At 39.8% G+C, this 21,841-nt stretch overlaps 2 protein-coding genes across 2 annotated transcripts in view; one reads left to right on the forward strand and one right to left on the reverse strand.

Annotated features, from left to right (window-relative positions):
- Positions 1–1,738: 1,738 nt before the first annotated feature.
- On the reverse strand, positions 1,739–17,325 carry aqp9b (aquaporin 9b). The gene is made up of 6 exons (XM_033629630.2): positions 17,044–17,325; positions 16,128–16,254; positions 11,177–11,314; positions 10,776–10,894; positions 9,465–9,682; positions 1,739–3,722 (listed from the first exon to the last, which is right to left on the reverse strand). Exons 1-6 carry the CDS (start codon positions 17,143–17,145, stop codon positions 3,548–3,550), a joined length of 879 nt encoding a protein of 292 aa, XP_033485521.1. The 5' UTR covers positions 17,146–17,325; the 3' UTR covers positions 1,739–3,547.
- A 3,526-nt stretch (positions 17,326–20,851) lies between these two features.
- Positions 20,852–21,841, forward strand: part of aldh1a2 (aldehyde dehydrogenase 1 family, member A2) — a 28,320-nt gene continuing 27,330 nt past the window's right edge. Inside the window, exon 1 of the mRNA XM_033624643.2 lies at positions 20,852–21,081. Coding sequence (XP_033480534.1) covers positions 20,965–21,081 — 117 coding nt within the window. The 5' untranslated portion in view covers positions 20,852–20,964. The remainder of the gene's footprint in view (positions 21,082–21,841) is intronic.

The following is a 21,841-nucleotide window of genomic DNA, read 5'->3' on the forward strand; positions in this document are numbered from 1 at the left end:
CTCACAAAATAAGAACACTGCACTGATATGTAAACAAGTTGACTGTTTATATAAATGAAATCAAACTAATCAAGCTGACTGTTAAATCAGAACACAGCATTCCAAAACACACTCCTCCTGGAAGAGAGTAAAGTGTACCGATCCTGGTACACCAACAGAGAGGTTTCACAACCAAACACACACAGCCTGCAAGCTGCCAACTGACCCACTGGCACCTACTGGTCTCCTCTCCAGTCCTTTTAACTGGCCGTCCCTGATGAGCAGATTAAGCACAGGTGTATTCATCCACTCTCTGCGTGGTGAGGATGAGAAGAGGGTAGCACCTGGAGAGACACACCAGAGAGAGCAGAACAGAATACAAAACACAACTCTGCGACACGTAACAACCCAGCTCAGACAGAAACAGACTATAAATACTATAATTACTACTACTGATAATGAATCAACGCTGCCATAAGGGTACAAATACACAATTCATTTTCAGATTAAGGACAGAAAACTGAAGGAATACTTCATGCTCATGCTCATGTGTGGTCTATTATTATGTGAAGCTGTTATTATTCAAGTCAAAGAGAGGACACACTCTGGGGAAGAGCTCTGAAACCACTGAACTGTAGAAATACACTCTTCATCAATTCTCCATGAAGTTATATAAGCTTTACCAGTTGTCTTCTGTTAACTTTTAATGTGTTTCTGCTGTACTTAGTGCTCATATTGATCACTGATTGTGCATAGATTCACTGGGGTGACTGAGTGCTCTGGGACCAGAGTAGTGACTGCAGATTTTATTTGTAGAATTAATGCACTTGGTGTGTGTGTGTGTGTGTGTGTGTGTGTGTGTGTGTGTAAGACATCAAACTAACATAGTCTGTATGAGTGCTCAGTGAGCATAGGTGTAGATTTTGCAGGGGATGCAGGGGACATGTCCCCCTAAATATTTAGAATATGTGCATTTGTTACCCCCCATAAAGACATTATAGTAGCAAAGGAATTTTGTTTTTACAAACTTAAAGACATTTCCATCATACATTTGTGCATAAAAATTCCCCAATGCAGGAAATGTGTTTGACACTCAAAATATCCCGTCGGAGGACCCCCAGAGCCTTCATATGTGTCTCCTCCAGTGTTAAAATGAAACTTATGCCCTTAACAGTGAGCCAGCATGATTATTCAGGACCTAAAACTAAAGCAGCTAAATGGAATTAAACCATCATCCACTGTATTACTTAAACCTTTTGTGCTGTGACGTAAATGTTCTCTGTGAAAAGGTCTTTTTTTCCCTGTTGGATTGTAACAATGCTGGCTGACAGTATTTTCATTACACTAAAGAGCAAATGTCTGAATCGACAACTATTGTCCCCGCAAGCACCAACTATCTAATCATCCAGTGATTTTAAATTTCCATCCACGGACAGGCATATGTTATTTGTTTATTTTAAGAAAATCAGCATGAAATAATTTTCTCTACCATGGGCCATTTTTTCTTAAACATGGGTGTAGAGTTGCAAGGGGGGCAAGTAGGTTTATCATATAATTTGTTTTGTTTGCAGTGATTTGTGTGCTTCTATGTATCGTTTGTTGTTTTTCATCGAGGACAACTTTGGAAATAAATGTTTTCAGTGATCCTTTTAAGTGCTGTCCTCTGGGATTTCTGTGTCATGATACTCCTTTGTGTCATTGCACTTTTAAATTCCCAATAAAAATCAAATCAAATCAAGTAGGAAAAAAACTCAGACTGTTCGCAGTAGTAGTCGTTTTAATTCAATTCATTTTCTAAATGAAAACAACGGGTACCTTTTGAGAGGTGTCATAGTTGCACATCATCACATTTATGTATCACAAAATATCGTGCCATCATTAAGTGTTACACTTCTAAGTTCTTCAACAAATTTTATTCAACATTAAGATACACTGAATAAGAAAAACAGCTGATACAGACAGATAAAATCATGTTAGGAAACTAACTTAGAAAAAGCAACTCAACAAAAAAAAAAAATTACAAACAGAGACAAAAAGATGAAAATGCTAATACCTGGCAGGCTGCGACTCCGAAGCACTGACATCAAAGTGGACAGGGAGACACAGAATATTCATCATCTCACAGAACAGCTGAACAGATTCAGTGAAACAAACACCTTCAGCTGCTTTTCAAACTGTGATTACTGAGATTCAAACGTAGGCCACATACAAGGTTCTCTACATGAGTTCTGGTGAAAGCAGGACCAAATGATGAACTGCGTGTATAATTCACCTCACAAAAATATCCCTTTTAATGTTTGTGCCTCCAATGTTCTTCACATTTTTTCTGTTTCACAAAAGTAAAGGAAACAAATGAATAAGAAAAACTATTAATTTGAGATATTGTCATGTTGCCAAACAGGTGTCTTGTGTTGAGAAATAATATTCAGTGCGGTACAGTAAAATCTCACAATTAGTTTATGTACAAATGTTCATGTTCATGTTGCATGTTCAACTAACTTGGCCTGTTGACATTTGGTTTGTCTTTGCAAATTCATTTCTGTGCTCAGAGGATACAAGCATCATAAAACATAAAAGCACAATTAATAAACATTTCCACACAGTATTGTTCTTTTTGTAAAACCACCTCAAAAATGCGAACTTTTTCACCTTAGCTCAGAATCATTTTTAATGGAAACACTTCAATTCAGTGACATTTGCAAAAGCTTCTGCTGGAAACTAAACATTTTTTGGTGCAGAAAGCACATTTACATGTCTCATGTTAATTTATGGCTTTTCAGTATCAAGGGCGTCTGTAACAAGTAACATAAATCTGTAATCCAGCAATATAACACAAGTTTGTGTGCCACAAAATTGTGGAGATGAGTGAAAAAGTAAGCAATGCCAGTGTAATCATTTAAGGCTGGATTTTCTACATAAACATGTTGTAAAAACTACAACACTGTAGAGCAATCATTCACAGTTTTAAACACACATGCAAAGAATGAAGTGAAACAGAATAAGGACGTTACTCCATCAAACACATCATTACTGTAACACATTGGCTAAAAGTTATATAAATTACGACATTTACACATTAAATCAACAGTTTCTAAGTGCTACATGTGTTTAATGACCCTGTTTGTTGAGTAAAAATAAAAATGCTGTACAGAATCTTGGCAAATATTTCTAACAAGAAGGACATGATCCCAGTTAGGAAATAAAGAATACTGCATAGCTACAATGCAGAGGAAACTCTGCAGTAGATTATGATTCATGGAATTAAAAGAGAAGCTTGATGTCTAAAGAGCAAGTTTAACATTTTGATATATGAAAGAGCCCAGGCAGGTAAAACCTCGAACCTACAAACAGACCAGATTTTATCCAAAAATAGATTTTAAAGGCTTCGTAAAAGGTTCATGCATATTTTATAAATGACTATGAAATTGTGTAGTCAGATGCTTTGATGCATGCTTTGTATTAAACCATTAACTGTAAATTTTCACTGAACTTTGATCATAAAAATGTATAAAATGCTTCATCTGGACAAACATTTTTGCCATCTGAGGGTGAAAATCAGCTGCAACCCTCATTCTAAATTTTTACTCATAGTAATCATTTCATATTTGTCCTGGACGTTGTTCTCCTCCTGTTTTTCAGGCTCTTGCTGGTGCAACTCAATGAAGAGGAAGTAAATGCCGGCTCCAACTGCTCCGCCCACCATGGGCCCCGCCACAGGAATCCACCACCAGCAACCTCCAGCTCTGCAGAGAGGACCCAAACACATTAATAACTACGACAAAATACAATTTAACAGTGTATTTCCTGTCATTTACACAGTATCCTGCATGAACTAAACCTTTAAAGCCTTACACCTTTGCCATAGGGCTAACCTGAGTACCATTTTGGGGGCTCCGAAGATTCAGTGGTAATAACATGAAGCTTTGATGAGAAGCAACAGAAACTTTTTTTTAGTTATAACTGACCGTGAACACCGCGGGCTGTGCCTACTCACTCGACGCAAATCAAGTGTTTCACTACAGTTGACAGCCATGGATAACCATACGCAATTCGTTTTACCTGCCTCATCAGACTGCCTATTTATTGCTTGAAGTAAGGGTTGCTGACTGCATTGAGAACACTGGCCTCATCTGTGTTTAACACATCTTGCCACTTCCTTTCAATTTCGAGCCTGAGGTTCAAATGAGTAGTTTGACATTTTGTGAAATATGCTTTTTGCAGCAAGTTAGATGAGAAGATCACTCTCATGTCTGCACATTAAATATAAGGCCACAGCACAAAGACCAGAGACAGAGGGAAACAGATAGTCTGGCTCTGTCTACAGGTGATGAAACCCACCTCTAAAGCTCACCAATTATATATCTTGTTAGTTAAATAAAAACTGAAGCATAAAAATGACACATTTACAGGTTTTTATGTGGACAAGTCATGGATGCATAAAGAGACCTGGATACAGCGTTGGAGGCAGGACCAGGTTCATTCCATTGAAAATTGCTCACCTGTGCATGGGGCCAAAAAGTTCAATTTTCCAGATAGAAAATGGCACAGATCCTCCGCATCCATGGGCGTATTGAATAAGCACACTAGTGCAAACCAAGCCCTGGACTGGAAAGATAGATCCAGAAATAACCATATTTGGGCGAGAGGCTGGCGCTGTGGAGGACCTGACTGAGAGGCTGAGGACACTATTGGCAGACTAGTCTCGCCACCAGACCATCAGAGATCTCCGCCTTCTGATAGTCTGGGGACACTCCTTTCTAAAGTGTGTTTAACACACCGGAGAAAACGGCCGGCAACAAAGCAACGCCTCTTGCATTTTTGAAAAGGACACGCCCTCCCGGAAATGTGCGCTCCCCCTTTTCTCGTCTGCAAGGACACAAACACACAGAGAGCTTGAAAATGGATGCTGAGAGATTTAACTCTGTTTTATCAAACGTGTGCTCAGTCCACAAAATTGTGGAAATGAAGGACTTACAGCGATTTTGTTTAAAACTTTTAACACAGTCGGACTATGTTTACGAGCACAAGAGTTCAGCGAGCCACCAAAGGACCGCCCTGTGGATTTACTATTGGTTCTGCAACGTAGGGAGTTTTTTTTAAACTCTGAAATTGTATCCGCCCATCTAAACGCAAAATCAGGGAGAAAGACATCAGTCTTTAGTTAAGCAAAGCGTCTAAAGACTGACTTATGAGTCTATCGGCAGGCAGCCTGTCACTGAAAGTAGCCTGCCCTTAATTATGTGTAATTTTATGCATTAATAAAATGTAAATGGGTGAGTCTTATAAAAATTCACCCCTCTACAGTTGTCATGAATGTTGAGATTAGCTATAGAAACTAAAACCATTTTTTGTACCAGGCTATAAACATGTTTATTTCTGCTACAAAGCTGTACATTTTAACTTGGGTGTCAATGGGGATCGACTGGCTTCTGGTGCCAGCCTCAAGTGGCCATTTGAGGAACTGCAGTTTTTGGCACTTCTGTGTTAGCTTCAGTTTTCATTCCTGGAGGATGCCACTTGAGCCCAGCACTGTTCCCATAGATGTATAATAATAATACATACATACCAAATGCCAAGATGTTGCCTATGGCATATGCATAATGTTTTCTAGCCCCTGATTCTGATTTGCCCATGAGGTCCCACTCAGCTATTAGACTTTACGTCAGGGGTTTTCAAATTGCTTTTCTTGGCTTGAAGAAAGTTTTACAAATATAAAACAACATGGATTAAAAATGTACATTAGAAAAAGTCAGAATTGACCTTGCTTGAAGTTCAAGGTGTTCTATCAACAGTTTTACCATCATCTCGTTTACAGTGGTGGTCTATGAGGAAAATATTTTTACAGCCGCAGGGGACCTTTTTCGCTGCAATACCACAAGTGTCCACTGGGAAAAATTGAAGGCTGAGCTTAGCTGCTTTCCTGGGTGCTTGGGCGGACTACTTTTTGGCTCATCGCAGTAACTTCCTGGAGTATGCGCTGGAGTCTCTGCTTTTTGTAGTAAGCTAACCTTAGCTAACAGGCTGCTGTCCTTAGCTTTATATTTGCCGTATGATATGAAATATTCACACTCTGATCATACTCTCAGCAAGAACTGTAATCTAGATGTCAGACTATTCTTTTAATTACTTCGAATGGCAGACTTTGGCTGAAATGAGGCACCAGTTTGACTTTAGACACTAAATCTTAGGCTGTCTTGACCTCTGCGTGACTTGACCATTCCTTTATTAGTCTGTCCCAGAAATACTGCTGTTTTTCTGTTTTAACTGAAATAAATTACACACTGCCTCTTTGATCTGAATGTTTACGTTAGTATCATTCCACCAGAGGTGAGTTATACGCAGTTATCCCAGATTACAGTAAAGTCTTAAGGAGCTCTGTGTATTAGATCTACTGCACGTGTCCTCATTCTCACTCTGGCTGACCTCAGATGGAGCCGGAGGGAGATTAGAGTCCTGCTGGTCAATGTGGCTGTTATGAGCCTTTACTGCAGGTGAAAGGGCTTCACTTAAGAGCACTGATGAATAGGCCTGGAGGTAAACAAGTGTCTGCGTGGGGTCATCTTTTCCTTTTGTATGCATTCAGGAAGTAGACTAGAGAAGGGAAGCGGCTGGATTACAGACTTTAATCTATGGCTACAGCTAAGATGATCAGGCCAGGAGACAGTGGGTCACATTGACGCCATGTGGACCAAGTGGGGCCAAATGTTTCTCCCTATGCATCTGACTGCATGTGAACCTGCTGTATATATATATATCGCAAATGTAAAAGATTATGTCAGATTTAGCACATACTTTATGCATGACATGAACATGATACTACCAAGGGCTTTTATGTGCATTAGAGCAATCTTGCTTTATATGTATAAATTTATATGAGCCATCTGGTGATTGTTACATCTGCAACATGGAGACCGAGAGAAACAGTATCTGTTCCAAAGCAAGCCTTTAGACTGCTTTCAGCTCTTATTTATGTTATAATGTTAAGTCAAGAAAGGTAAATCAAGAACTACTTTTTTAAAACACCCAGCTGTATTAAACAGCGTTTTCACTCAGGTCAGCCTTAATGTTGCTTTTTAAAATATACTATATATCATATTTATCAAGCAGTATTTTGTTGTTAGTTTGACAGCCACAAAATCCCCTCCTCTTAAGGCCCAGACACACCAAACCAACATCAGAGATTTAGTGGTGACGAAGGCTGACTGTTGAATCACCTCATGTTGCCTGCCTCTCGGCCAAAACGTTGCACTTGAACACACCGCAAAGACTACAGCCAGTGGCCGACTAGCACGTACAGTCTCTGCCTGCGTGAAAGAAAATAACTCTCCATACTAGCAGGTAGTGGTAGTCTGTATTCGTCATTCAAAAAAGGAAACCGGAAGACCTGCAGGACTGATTCAAGATGCTAATAAGTTAGCCAGTTAGCATATTAACAACACAACCCAATGCTGAAAGAGTAAGTAAGCAAACCCTTACATAATAATTTATGCTGAAGTGCTCAGTGGCCAAAATCATAATCTTGCCTAGTATAAAAAAAATTGTTTTGATCTCACGTCCTCTTGACTTTAGCTGTTTGTTTGCTTTCCTCACTTCAGTTTCTCTTCACGTGGACTGAGAGCTTTTGCCAGTCATAGTGATTTTCCCCATCAATGCCAATTCAACATGTTGAACTGGCCAAAGAAAAAAGCCAGCAAGGGCCGTTAAGTGCCAATGGTATGGGACACACTGCAAAAACTAGGGCAGCAGACACTGACCAATGGCTGAACATTGGCTTGGTGTGTCAGGGCCCTTAATGCACGTCAGCAGTGTCACGGACAGTTTAATGGGCAGGGTTTTTTTTTTAAAAAAAAAAAGACCTAAAGGACAGGGCAGGACCAGTGATCAATAAGGCACTGAGGGCAAAGACAGTCAAAATAGAGACATGCAACATGTGAGTGTATGAAACTATTTGTATTTTCTTGTTTAAATGGTCAATAATGGCAGTGAAGGCTTTAGAGAGCCAGCATCAAGCTAAAAAGGTTGCAATTTCTGAGGTTGTACATCTGTTAAAGCCCCAGTATAGAGTTTTGAGAGGCAAAAGAGAACGTCTTTTTAGCACATCAAAGACATTCTGGCGAACTCTTCGCCATTGCAGCAGAAAACAGGACATTGTTGTCAGCAAGCACAGCACTGAAGTTGGAGAAAAGCGAGGGAGACACTTTGACCTGGGAGGATCGAGGAGCTCAAAGCCTACAGTATCTCACTGGCAGAGTTCGTTGGTTAGTTAGAAAGCTCCCCTGTGGAAAGGTGCCAGGGGTGGATGGATGAGATCAACCCCTGAGATGCCAGCAGCTTTGGATGTTTAAGGGTGCAACTGTGCAACATGCCTCATCAGTATTACAGAGATTTTGGAAAAGAGTCTCAGACCTGGCACAAAAGTCAGACCGACTGACCGAGTCACCAACAAACCAACATTGCCATCCTCAAGGCCTGGAAAAGGTGACCAGAGGAATGCGTTCCAACTTTCCAAGGGATTATACTACTTTGTCTTGGCGATAATTAAAGCTTGAATCACGATACTGGAAAGAAGACTTGACAAAGAACTTATTATGTCCACATCACAGAACGGTGGACCGACATTTCAGCTTTGCACAGACATTCGAGAGGTCATTCAACGGTGCTTATCCTGCCTATACATGTATGTTTATAGATTTTGGAAATGTTCCAGGAAGTATCCTGCAGGAGCACATAAACAAAGTCTGCTGTTGTCGTGTGCCATTTAGTTTGTATACATGTAACATGACAGCTTTGTTTGCTTTCTTGACAAAGTCCAAAGTGAAAGTGAGACAGGGATGCATCTTGTCCCCTGTCCCGTGTGCAACACACATGCAGTTTCTGAAATGAACAACACGGTGACATTACAGTGGCACCTTCAGTGTGATGTTGTTGCTTTTTGTTTTATTAAATTGTGGTGACACTTTGCAGTGGTTGAACTGATTGGGTGTATGTGGTTGTTTCTTAACAAAATATGACACTATATATACATAAACTAAATACTTTGGTCTAGTTAGATGAATATAAATCAGTGAGCATGTGCACTAAAGTGAGAAGAAAGGCAAGAAAGTCAGTGAGGAACAAGCAATTGTGCCACTTCGATGATGCAGCATTGAATATTTTATATTCATGTGCATGGAATCTCTCCCTGTTCACTAAAATCCCAGAACTCTTTTTCTTGATGCTGAAACACACGAATGGACTTTGAAATATTAATTCAGACAGTAAAGAGGGCAGCGATGGAGCTACAAACGCTGCTCTTCATGCTGAATAGAAAAGAACTTATTACATAACACTACTACTATATCTCAGGCACTGGTGGGAGTGAGAGCAGCAGTGAATAATGGACCTCTCTCTCAGGCAGGCGATAAAAATGTCTTCCATGTTTCTGATAACCCAACAAAGCCCTTGATATAACAGACACCATTTTGTTTCTTTATCAGTAAAATTACCTGAATACATCCATCCCCCACCCGGCCACAGCTGTGAAGAACCGTGGGCCGAGGTCTCGTGCCGGGTTGATTGGATAGCCGCAGTTCAGACCCATGGACACTCCGATGGCCAGGATGATCAGGCCGATGCACAGTGGCTCCATGCCCTTTGGAGCACCGATATTCTTCCTGTCAGTGATGGCCAGGATACACAGGATCAGCGAGGCAGTTGCAATTACCTTGAAAATAAAAGCATCAGGCAATTAGTTAGTTACATTCAGTTACAGTTACATTCACAACATTCAAGACTACAACAATAAATTCAGTTTAAATAAAATGCGCAACCCAAAAATATGTAAATAAAATAACATCATTTACTATTGTTTGGTGTTTTTTGTTTTTGTTTACATCCTGAGGTGACCTCTTCCCTCTGTTATTTTGTCTAAGCTTATTATGGGGATTCCCCTTTCCCCTGGTTTCAGTCTGTAGAAAGCAGCTTTACTATACAGACCCATATGGCTGTATATTTTACATTATAAACATATTATCTAAAATCTAAAGTTGTCAAATTTTACAAATTCTAATTTGACTAGTGAGAGGCACACAGTCCATGATCCAAATACCAAATATCACCATTCACTATAACTCTCAAATTCATCAGCAGGTCTCGTCATAACTCTACATAACAGCTGAAAGTGAATTATTAGTGTTTCTGATGGTGTAGTTGCTTTGTTCACATCAGTAAAGCTTTTAAACGTCGGCGTAAATCACAGCTTTATTTTAAAGTTTTCATACAACAAACATAATGTTAAGTTTTCATCTAAAACACAGCCACTTAAGAATGTTAATGTACCTCAAATTTATATGATCAAAGGAAAACAAGGTAGTGGATTGGATGTTTAATGTCCTCACAAATACATAAACTACCATGTGCATCTGCCTCGCACACATACAGAACAGATGGGAGCTATTCTCAGCATCATTGTTCATACATCAGCAAACAACTCACATGTCCATTTATGCTTACAATCATCCATGACTGCACTAAATGCACGCTCACATGCATCTCTGTATGCTCTGTTGGCTTCCAGATACACTGCATCCCGGTGGAAAATCTCACTGACATCAATAATTCGATATATATATATATATATATATATATATATATATATAGAAAAGGGGCAAAGGCCCTCCATGGTGAATAGCTGATATGAGAAAAACCTCTTTTACTGTCATCCTTTCAGGCAGCTTGTATAAAGTGGTTACAGTATTTTATCATGGTATATTTTCAGGGGACATTACTTATAAATAAAGTCACAAGTTAAGCCTCACCTGATCAACAAACCCATTCAGGACTGAGAGATGTTTTGCAGGATATGATGCAAATATATTGGCTGTGGCGTTTGCACCAGTAACAGCAAATTCTCCATCGGTAAATTCCATTAAAGCATCTGTGAAAAGGAAATACAACAATGATAAGCAACTGTAGTTTTTGTGTTTTGTTTTCAGTAAGTCAGACATTAAAACACTTTAATAAAACAGGGACTCCTTGCAGAAGCATCTTGTCTCCACTTTATTTTTTTCATCAAACACAGGGGCTGCCTTGAAGCAGGATTACTATATTACCCGGATAATCTCACTCCAGTTAATGTGTCAGAGCTGATATGGTTCTGGGTGTCCAGATAAACTAGTGTTCATCTCTGAAATAGTTTTTCACACACATTTACACCCACCATAATACAACGCATAGACAGCACAGGATCCAGCAAAAGCCCCCAGGAACTGTGCCACCACATACACGGGGAACTTCTTCAGTGGAAGCTTCCCCAGGATCACCATGGCCAGAGACACCGCAGGGTTCACATGGGCTCCTGGAACAATGAGACAATAAAGATAAGCAAAAATTAGGAACAATATCAACAAATGGAAGAGACAAACATTTCAGAAAACTGTGACAAATGCCCATCACAAGTTTCCAAAGACCTGTCTGATCAACTGCTTAAGCCTTAAAGACATTCAATTTGCTGTAAGATAAGATAAAGAATGGTCGCACATTCTGACATTTGAGAAGTTGAAACAAGCAAATGTTTCATATTACTACCTAAAAATAATGTAAGACAGACTGCCACAACACTCATGTTGAAAAACAATCAAATTTGATGCAGCAGAACCAGAGATATCATCTTTTTTATTTCACGCATTTATCTTCCTTCTCAAAATCTCACACCTACTTTACCCACAATCCAAATCTACTGCTGACAGTTTGGTGAGAGTCACTCATTCGCTACTTCCTACTCACTAGGGAGCTCAATGTAGAGGTCTATACATATAGTTTCCAAAAATATACAGTTCGTTTTCTCTGCATCAGTAATTAGGTCATTGCTGTCACATAATCAAAATGTGCCAAATCAATATCAGCTAATGGATCGTCACATACCATCGTCATGGGTCCCTGAAGAGATTAAAATAAACTGACAACCCATATTTTTCTAGTGCTCATGTGACACTCTAATGTAATTTAGCTACTCATTCTAAACATTATAGCCCCCCCTATAGTATTTGCCAATGGCAAATACTGTACAAAGTAAAGTAAAGTAATTTAGGTTAAGGAAAAGAAATGTGGCGACAATGTACCTTAAAATAACTCAGAGTTCACTTGGTTTCACACAGGACACAAACACTGGTCTCTTGGGGGAGAGTCCTGTGTTTGTTTGACTCATCCACCACCCCGACCTGCCTCATCAGGCAGATTTTCACAGTTTAAACTACTTTCTTTACTTCTGTCAGCTCATTGGTCACATGGTTGCAGCCCTCCTGATTACGTGGGTTATATGTTAGAACGTACAACAGAGAACATGAGAACAGCCTGCACTACAAATGGCAGACTCATTAAACAGTCGATTATATAGGGAGTAGTGAGTGATTTTGGACACTGCTGTAGTGGACACTGACTGATTGACAAGTGACATCACTTGAGGCAGTTTATCAGATTTCACGCCACTTTCTGTCACATATTTTGCAGTAAAACTCCCCAATATCTTTGAAAAAAAAATTGGTCAAGTTCCAATAAAAATGATGATTGATTATAAAATTGGTTGCCAATTATTTTTCTGTCAGGTGACAAGTTGATTAATTCACTAACCATTTCAGTTCTAAATCAAATGTCGAACATCTGGGACCAAGCTGAGAGGGGGGATTTCTCTTACGAGACAAAGTGATCTCAGTGGTTTCAAACACAGGCTGCCTGATCATTAGTGTTTGTGTTCAAACCCTCTGGTGCTCATTCATTCAGAACTTTCAGGATATTTTCAAACAAAGAGCACCGGATTTGTGTGCTGTCAGAGTGTTTTCCTATCTCCTGCATTGTCCTTAAGAGGCGTGTTTGAACACATTCCAGCCAAATGTTACTAGGCTGTGATGACAGTGTGGGGTCATTTATTTAACACTCTGGGATCTTGGCTTTGACCTCGCTATGGTAACACCACTGGGGGTATCAGCCATGCGCCCATTGTTAATCTCCCCATCCTGTTCACAAACACTGACCACGACAACCAGCCAGACCGGCCTGTCTGAATTGCATCTGACATAATCTGCCTGAATCTGCTTAAGGCACACGTAGACTGCAGGTCATTAGAGTGACCATGATGTGTCACACTTACGGTACACTGTCATTTAAAATCTGAGACTACAAAGTGAAAACAATTGTGTTTTCTTCTCGTATGGGGCCGCCCTGCCAGGGAAGCCTCGTAAGCCAGGCTTGTCACACCTTACCCCCCTCCTCTCCAGAGACCCATGCCCCAGTAAAGCTCATTAGTCCAATACCTATGATCATCTTCAGAGATGTCGTTGGACAGAAGCTTCCCACTGAGCTGTGGACCCCGGGGCTGAATGGCCCAGTCATGCAGCAAAAGCTCTCCATATATTAACCTCCCTGTCCTCAGGCTTTTCTGCTATTCCTCTGAAGCCTTACAACTCCTCTCATTAAACATGTAGCACAAGTAACACTGTGACACTGGTCAGAGCGACCAACAACATCCATCCTAAACCAGATAGAGACGTAAAGCCTGTTTCATTCAGCTTTTTTCCATTTTCTATCAAAGCTAAATTTCCCACTGAATAATTTTAAAACTCAAATATATACTTTAAAAAAAATAGAGAAGTTCCGCCAAATAATTGGTGAAACTAAAATACATGACACAGGGGAATTTGTCATCTCCCTTAACTGTTAAGTGAGGATTACAAAGTCTGTATGGCATTGACTTTTTTAAGATTTTAAAGGAATAGTTCCTTTTTTTTTGTGAATAAGGTTATTTGCTTTCTTGCAGAGAGTCAAACAAGCGAATTGATATCACTCACTTGCCTTATAACAGACAAAATTGTCAACTTGTTAAACTCCATTCATCCACTCTAACCAATTTCCGTGGTGGGGGGGGGCTCGATTTTCCCTGACCAATCACTAGAGACCAGTGTATCTGCCAGTATCTAACGTCATTTTTAGGTCCATACTGATGCCATGCCAACATACATACAGGTTTTAGGAGTGGAGCAAAACGAAGTCAAACTCTGTGTTGATTTAGACCAGCCTCGTAAACAGCGTCTATGTTATTTATAGCCCTTGTTGTTGTTGTTGTTGTTGTTAATTCTCCTCATTGGTTCTGGCACACTGTTTGACAACAGCTTGACAACAGTGTTAGTCCTGCCTGTGGTGCTGATTGGATCCATTATTTTTTTTATTTTAACTGGGAAACCGTTGTTTCAAGTCAAGATGACAGATGAATTGGTCGACTTGTAGAAGTGACATGATGCAAAGGTCTGGATTTAGGTGAACCACTCTCATGTCTGTACGGTGAGCATGTAGCTGGATCCAGCAGCTGGTTGGTTTAGATAGCACAAAGCCTGGAAACACGGAAACAGCTAGCCTGGCTCTGTAACGTATCACAAAAGTGTAAAAATGTTTGTTTGCTGGGATCAGTAACTTCTGGAGTCTCTCCTGGTTGCCTGGCAACTGCTCACACCAAGAAATAGTCTGACACATAACCCCTGTAACTGTGAATTGTTGTTTTTACACTTCTGCTTTGTATGGATTAAAGAAACAAAACATAAAATATTTAACTAATAGATAGATGGTAGTGGCTGGTAGCCAAGATAAGATGAGCTAACGGTCTGCTGGATGCTGAGAGAATAAGTGTATTTCCTAAAATGTCACACTGTCTAACTCTGTTTTGATGATGATTCTTTGCTTCCCAGCAGTGATGGAAATGACCACACAACAGTCTGTGAAGCCTGCGCAACACCACCTCCAACATAATGAATCCCTTGATTGCTGATTAATGGACACTCACAGTTTTGGCTCAGTGAGCCCACGAGAAGCACTGTGACATTTAAGAACCATGCTATCCTATCCCTATCATTGCTGGCAAAAGACAGAGAGCTCCTTTTGCTGTAATCCTAGAGGAATGTACCTGAAAATGTCCCATTTGGACACATTTTAGGCACACTGACAAAGCTCTTACGTTAAAAATCAGCCCATCAGTGACAATAATTACAACATACTCTACAGAAATCGTTGCCTTGTAGACCAGAAAAAGAGTTTACTACGTGTTGCATAATGTCCATTATGCAAGTCCACAATAAAGGTTCACACTGGTCTTCATAGGTCATTACTTTATCTAGATGAGTAGGCGGTGATATCAATCAGTTTGCTCTAAGAGCAAAGAGGCTGCCAGACATCCATGACCAAAGATCGTACCACCACCACCACCACCACCACCACCACAGACAAACACAGAGTGACGACCTTTGTTACCAGCCTGAGTTTGTCGCGTTTTACAGGCCAAAATATCAAATAATCATGATTTCCCTGTTTTTCTTTTAGTGACATGTCCAGAGACCTGAGAAAACAACGGAGCTGATGAGAAACAAGGCTGCAACTAGTGATTATTTTCATTGTCGGTTAATCTGTTGCTCACCTTCTCAATTAATTAGTTGTTTAGACTATAAAATGTTAGAGCAGTGTTTCCCGAAGCCCAACATGATGTTCTCAAATGTCTTTTTCTGTCAAACACCCAAATATATTTAATATACTGTCATAGAGGAGTAAAAAAACTGAAAATATGAAACTGGAATCAGAGAATTTGGACTTTTTTTGGTCTTAAAAATGACTCAAATCAGTTAATCGATGACCAAATTAGTTGACGATTAATTTGATATTTGACAAGTAATCATTTATTAAGCGCTGCTCCAATGAGAAACAATCTCTGAGATTAATGTCAACATGCTTGCAGGTAGATCTGCAACAATTAGTCACTCAAACAATTTCCAACTCTTATCTTAATAATCGTATAGTTTTGGGGGTTGTTTTCAAGCAAATTTGCCACGCGTCCGTTGGCTCTATCTTCATAATTGTGAGAATGTGTGCTTTGCTCTGTTTCATATCACTGTAAACTCAATATCTCTGGACTTTAGACTGTTAATCAAACAAACAAAAAAAGCAACATAAAAATGTCACCCTGGGCTTTTGAAAAGTGGCATTTTCACCATTTTCTGACATTTTTGTGACAAATAAATTGATTTATCTGTAGAATAATTGATAATGGATGCAGTCATTGGTTTCAAGAGTTGATAAGTGCAAGATTAAGTACTGTAATGAACGTGAGCTGTGTATAAAATGTGGGCCACTTTTACCTGACACGCCCCCTGCCACGTAGACGGCCATCATGACTCCCAGAGTGAAACCAACATGGATGGTCAAAGGCTCCCCGAGAGCCCCTTTACTCAGCACCGTCTGGGCCACTGAACCACATCCAAAGAGCTGGGACACAGACAAGAACAAAAACACAAAGGGTGGAGGTAGAAAGACTCATTGTTTTTAATTATTCCAATTATACCCACCATTAACACTAGCCCTCTTGTCCACCAACAGCCTCCGACTGCCACAGGCAATTTGTCCTACTTGGAGCCCCGAAAAAAAATAATGAACCCCCCCATTTATTAGGTAAATGGCAGAAGTAAAAAAAAAAAAAAAGGTTATGGGAGGAGAGCAATAAAAAGGGCTGTTGTAGAGGCTGCATCTCTCCTCTGAGTTGGTATCACAGGCATTAAAGTGGCCTCAGAGAGGTGACAGGTGGAGCTCAGGGATGACAGGTGGAGGCGAGGACAGTCCTGACACATAAGGACTGAGAAAGCAGGACATTCTTTCAAGGAATCATCAGGGAACAGAAAAACAATGATGTGTACTGCAAAGAGAGATGATCATGTCCTATAATTAAATTCTTTTCATAACCTCATCACTGAGAGACAATGACTTATTACAGCTATAATGATTCACATTTGATGTCACACTGCACTTCTGGAGGAGTCATGAGGAAGGAAAACAGTCCCACATCACTCACATCTTGTTCTGATTGTCAGGAGCAAATTACAGCTGAGCACATCAAAGACAAAGTCTGTTACTCGCAGAATATACTATCTGTTAATAGAGACATATGAGAGACAGCAGTCAGAGTCCCGGGAGACCCAGTTTGACACATTATTAGCATACTAGTTCAAAGCTTAAAGCGGCTGTTTAAGCTGGATGACAGGTGCAGAGTGAGGTACTCACTATCAGGACAAATATCCCCAGAAATTCCGCCAGGAACTCCTTAAAGATGTCCCGCCTCAGGCCAAATCTCTCCTTCATCTTCCTCTTGCTTTCATTTTCCATGTTTTTTTTCCTCCTGCGGCTCCTTGATGTCTTCCTCCGAGCAGAACAAACAGCTAACAACTATGAGGGAGTCTCTGTGTGATTGTCAGTGCAGGTTGCCGCCTCCCACTCGGTGCGCTCGGGCCGTGCAGGCTGACAGGCACGTTAAGCTTTCTGCATCTATTTCCCTTTATAACCACAAGGGGTCTACTTTTATTGGAAATATAGGCTCCAGAGCATTGCACTGACATCCACACCAGATGCTTAGAGAAATGTAATAGCCTTTATTTTGTTTGCATTCAGACTACTTTTGAAAGTTTTTTTAGATATACAAACTACAGTGCATTGGGCTGCACATTGAATTAGGATATTATACGACTTTAAAATGTCTTTATATGTATTTTCTTAAATGAGAGGCTGCTTTAGCAATAAAACCATGAAAGATAAGCTAAGATAAGATAAGATGGATCATATTTTTCCCAAAACATATCTTATATTTTAATAGATGCCTAAACTCACAGCCATGAGACTCAGATACACTGATGTCCAAAATGAAATGTGAATAATTTAGAAAGATAGATAACCAACTCTCAACTGGGACTGGTGGATTGAAAGTCTCAAATGTAGCATTTATCACCAACAATTAGGTATATTAAATTCAAAAGTATAAACGAGCAGCCACTAATCACAAAATATTATTTAGTTTAAAGCTGTGTGAGTAGCAGCTACTGCCCAGTGAAAATATTACATATAAAGGTTATTTATTTATGTATTTATTGTTCATTCGGAGGTTTGACACACAATTTAGGATGTTGATGAAGTTTAAAAACAATACTTTGACTCCGTGCAAATCTAAAAAAATGTGGGCAAACTAAAAAAGGTCAATTAAAAGTTTATTTTTTAAAAGTCTTTATATTTCTAGCAGAATGTAACGTGGATAATATCCAGTTTAGAAGATTGAGCCCTTCTAGTTTTCAATATGCAACTATTACTGTCTTAATTCAGACGATTATTTTAAGCTATTTGACAGTTTTAGCTGTTAATACATTTATCAATTTCAAATTATATGTTTGCGTCATGTTGGCATTTAAAACACTTTAAAAAAGCACTTTTAAAATCACCTTTGGGAAAATAAAAAGCTACCAATTCGCCTGCATGAATCGGCCGGCATGTGTCTTTTTAAAAGTCCCACGAGAATTTTAAAAAATAATGATGGTCAAATTTATTGCTAAATGCCAAAACACAAATTCGCCAGAGTGATGTATGAAAAATATAAAGAGAGATTTATATTTTTGACTTTATGTGAGCGAGTGCCAGTTTTCACACGCTTTGTGTCCCTTTAGGGTAGATTTCCACCCGTGGAATGCTGTACATATAATGAACTATTATATGTTGGATTATAAAACTGACCATGTAGCGTGTGTGTGAGAAAATGTGACAGAAAGTAATTGAGCATTACATTAAAGATGACTTCATATCTGCGTGTTTTCCTATAGAATTATAGTTTTAAAAAATGTGGGAAATTAAAAATCTAAAAACCTCCATATTCCTCTATATTCAGTTATTTATTTTTGAAACTTGTCGGGGAAACAGCTTCCCAGAGCTCGTTGCATTTTTGTCACTTTTCCTTTTCCCACATCAGAAAGTTTGTAAAGTTTCCTCACTCACCTTTCTCCATGTAGCTCCTGCTGTTTCCTCTCATGAGTCAAATTCCCATTTATCTTGTCACTCTCCTTTCTTGCTGTTACAATTACCTTCCCATTTACCTGATTAATCCGCTCGTTGTAAACACTGTTAAAACTATGAATAATATGTGAGTGTGACTGTGGAGTGTCCGAGGCCCGGTCCATCCAACAGAGGGAGCTCCATGAATACATTTGAAGTGCAGCGGGCTCTGAAGTTTGTCACACCGGCATGTCTTATCTTCCGTTCACTGGGCTCTGTGAAAAGGTGAGGCGACAGGCTGAGGATGGGATGTTTTCAATGCATTAATCAATGTCACCGTTTGCAGGCACCGTTTCCTCTTTGATGTGAAACAGACACTTGGAGAGTGTTGCCCATGCTGTGAAAAAAGGATGATGTGCTGATGGAGAAACAGCATCCTCCGGGGGTTTGCAAATGATGGGCCTACATCTGTCTCTCCACACTCCTTTGTTCTGTCAAGAGGCGCAGGTTATGAAATCTGAAAATTTAAAGGCCCTGTTGCTGCTGATTGGGGAAATTATCCTGAGCTTGTTTGTAAACTACATCGTCATCCCACTGAGCACAGATACACTTCTCTCCCTCTCTCTTTATCTCTGACCACAATCTAAAACCACTAATAAACTCCTGGTCTGTTACCTAAGTGTCGTCATGCATGTATGAGGATATACAGCTGTAGATGTGCCAATACATGTGTGGCTTTGCTTTAATACCTTTAGCTTTCTGAGACGCTCGCAGCTGATTGATGGATGTTTATTGGGAGGTTTAAAGGAGGCGCTGGAAGGAATTATCACCTGCAGGACAAATCTCTGCCAACAACACCCCAGCAAGTAGCAGCAATCCCTCTAGTCCACATTTACATAACATCTTAGAGCGTGGGGAGGTTGTGTTAGGCAAATAAAGGCCACAGGGTGAGAGTGAGCCAAGGGAAGTAGTTTAACACCTTTATGCCACGAAGGAAATGGTTAATGATGATGTAAGAACGTAAGTTTATATATTCAGTGAAGATGTATTTATAGGTATTTGTGGACAAGGGTGCAGGTTTTTTTTTAAATTGGGGGGCACACATGAACCGAGGGGGGGTTGAGGGTCCTCTGTCATTAATTTCATGCATTTTGGGGAGTTTTTACACACCAATTTGTGCATTTTCTGTATCAGTTTATGGTGTAAATGTCTTTAATTTTGCCAAAATAAAAGTTCTCCATGTGCAAATGCATATGTTCTTAACATTGAGGGGAAATCCACACTTATGTTTGTGGAGACTTGTTTTTTTATAATGTCAAAAGTGAAGCTTCTGGAGGTTGCATATCTATGGTTGTGTAACAACTGATGAAGTTGACTGATGACTGATGACTTTTTTATGAATTCATTCATACCTGTGTCTATAAAGCTTTTAATAAATGGCAGATGAAGCCAGATCTGGCATTGGATTATGAAGATTTGCTGATTTTATAGGGATATTTTTAGCATATGATGTTATTTATTTATTTATCTTTGTGTTTCCTGTTGCTAACCTGGGTATAATGTCAATTTGTCAATGTACTTTGTTGTATGTTGTATTTTTTGTGTGGCTGTACTACGGGTGAAGGGCCCAAGACACATTCCCCCCCTTATAGGACAAAAGTTACTCTTGAATTTTAAGGAAGATGGCACTTAAAGTCAATAGCTCCTAAATGGACCCTTTGGAGATTATAGTCACCAAAGGGGCCAAACTCTTAAAAAAAGTAGTCCAATGCCATTTAAAACTTGCAGCCTTATCACTGGCTTCAGATAACATTATACCTGTGATCAACATAATGATCAGTTCCACTCTTGATAAGTCATGTCGAAGTGTTTTAATATGTGTTAAAGTACAGCAAACCGTCGTGTGCTGGTGAAAGCAGTGGAGACGGAGTGTACCGGGAGTGTGAGGTGGGTGGGGTGGATGTTTCTCCTCCTTAACACGCATGGTTGAGGTCGTTTATGTAAATGCGTGAATTTAATTTTCAAAAGGACGGCCCTTTTCTTTGCCCAATGAAAATGAACCGCGGCTGACACCTGGCTATAAACCCAGGAAGAAACCCAAAGTCCTAATCAGAAATCTGTTGTAAAAAACCCCGAGAGGCGCAGCAGGCACACGAGTGGAGAGAGACGGCCGCGATGACTTCCAGTAAGATCGAGATCCCCGGAGAGGTGAAGAGCGACCCCGCTGCTCTCATGGCATCCCTCCAGCTGATGCCCTCACCGGTGCCCAACCCGGAGATCAAGTACACCAAGGTCTGTTTCTCTACACACTTCTCTCCGACTTCTCTCCGACTCGCTTTGCGCGTAAAACCACTCCGCTTCTGCTCCTAGATCATGTTTGCGTCTTTAGACCAAAACTTTCCCCCAAACTTTTCATGTGTGTCAGCGGCTGGAACTCGAGTATCAGCCCGTGCAGCTCACTCAGGGCTGGAGCTGATAAACTTCTTCGCGCTAAACTCTCTAACTTTCAGCACAGACCTGATAAAGTGACGATTGAAGGCTTTAAAGTCCCGATGAGTCTCTTCTGCGTCCACGTGCTCAGTGTAGCTCTGGATTTAATAATCAATAACCATAGACAACACTAAAGACTAGATAATAAGACATAATACACTATACGGATATCTGTGTGCGTGTTTTCTTGCTCTCCTTTTACTTAATTACAAGAAAAGAAAAAAGTTAAAGTAGTTTTTTAAATCTTCAGATTTTAGTCAGTGGATTTTGATAAAATCTGATAATTGATTTTGGCTTTAATTTCAGCCACTTATAATTACCACAATATGGGGCGCAATAAAGTATTGATAAGGGTGTGTCATAGTTTAAGCTTGTTTAGGAAAGTGCCTTAAAATTTATATAAGACTGAGTCACGAGGACATTTTTTTATTACTTTTATTATATATATGTATTTTTTAAAATTTGTTTGGTGTTGCACCTGAAGACACAGACCAACAACCTTTCAGTTTCCTGCATTAGAATCCAATAGATGAAATATATTTTTCAATTAAAGTCGCCTACT

The sequence above is a fragment of the Epinephelus lanceolatus genome, chromosome 2 (assembly GCF_041903045.1).
Source record: "Epinephelus lanceolatus isolate andai-2023 chromosome 2, ASM4190304v1, whole genome shotgun sequence".
In the NCBI taxonomy this organism is placed as follows: Eukaryota; Metazoa; Chordata; class Actinopteri; order Perciformes; family Serranidae; genus Epinephelus; species Epinephelus lanceolatus.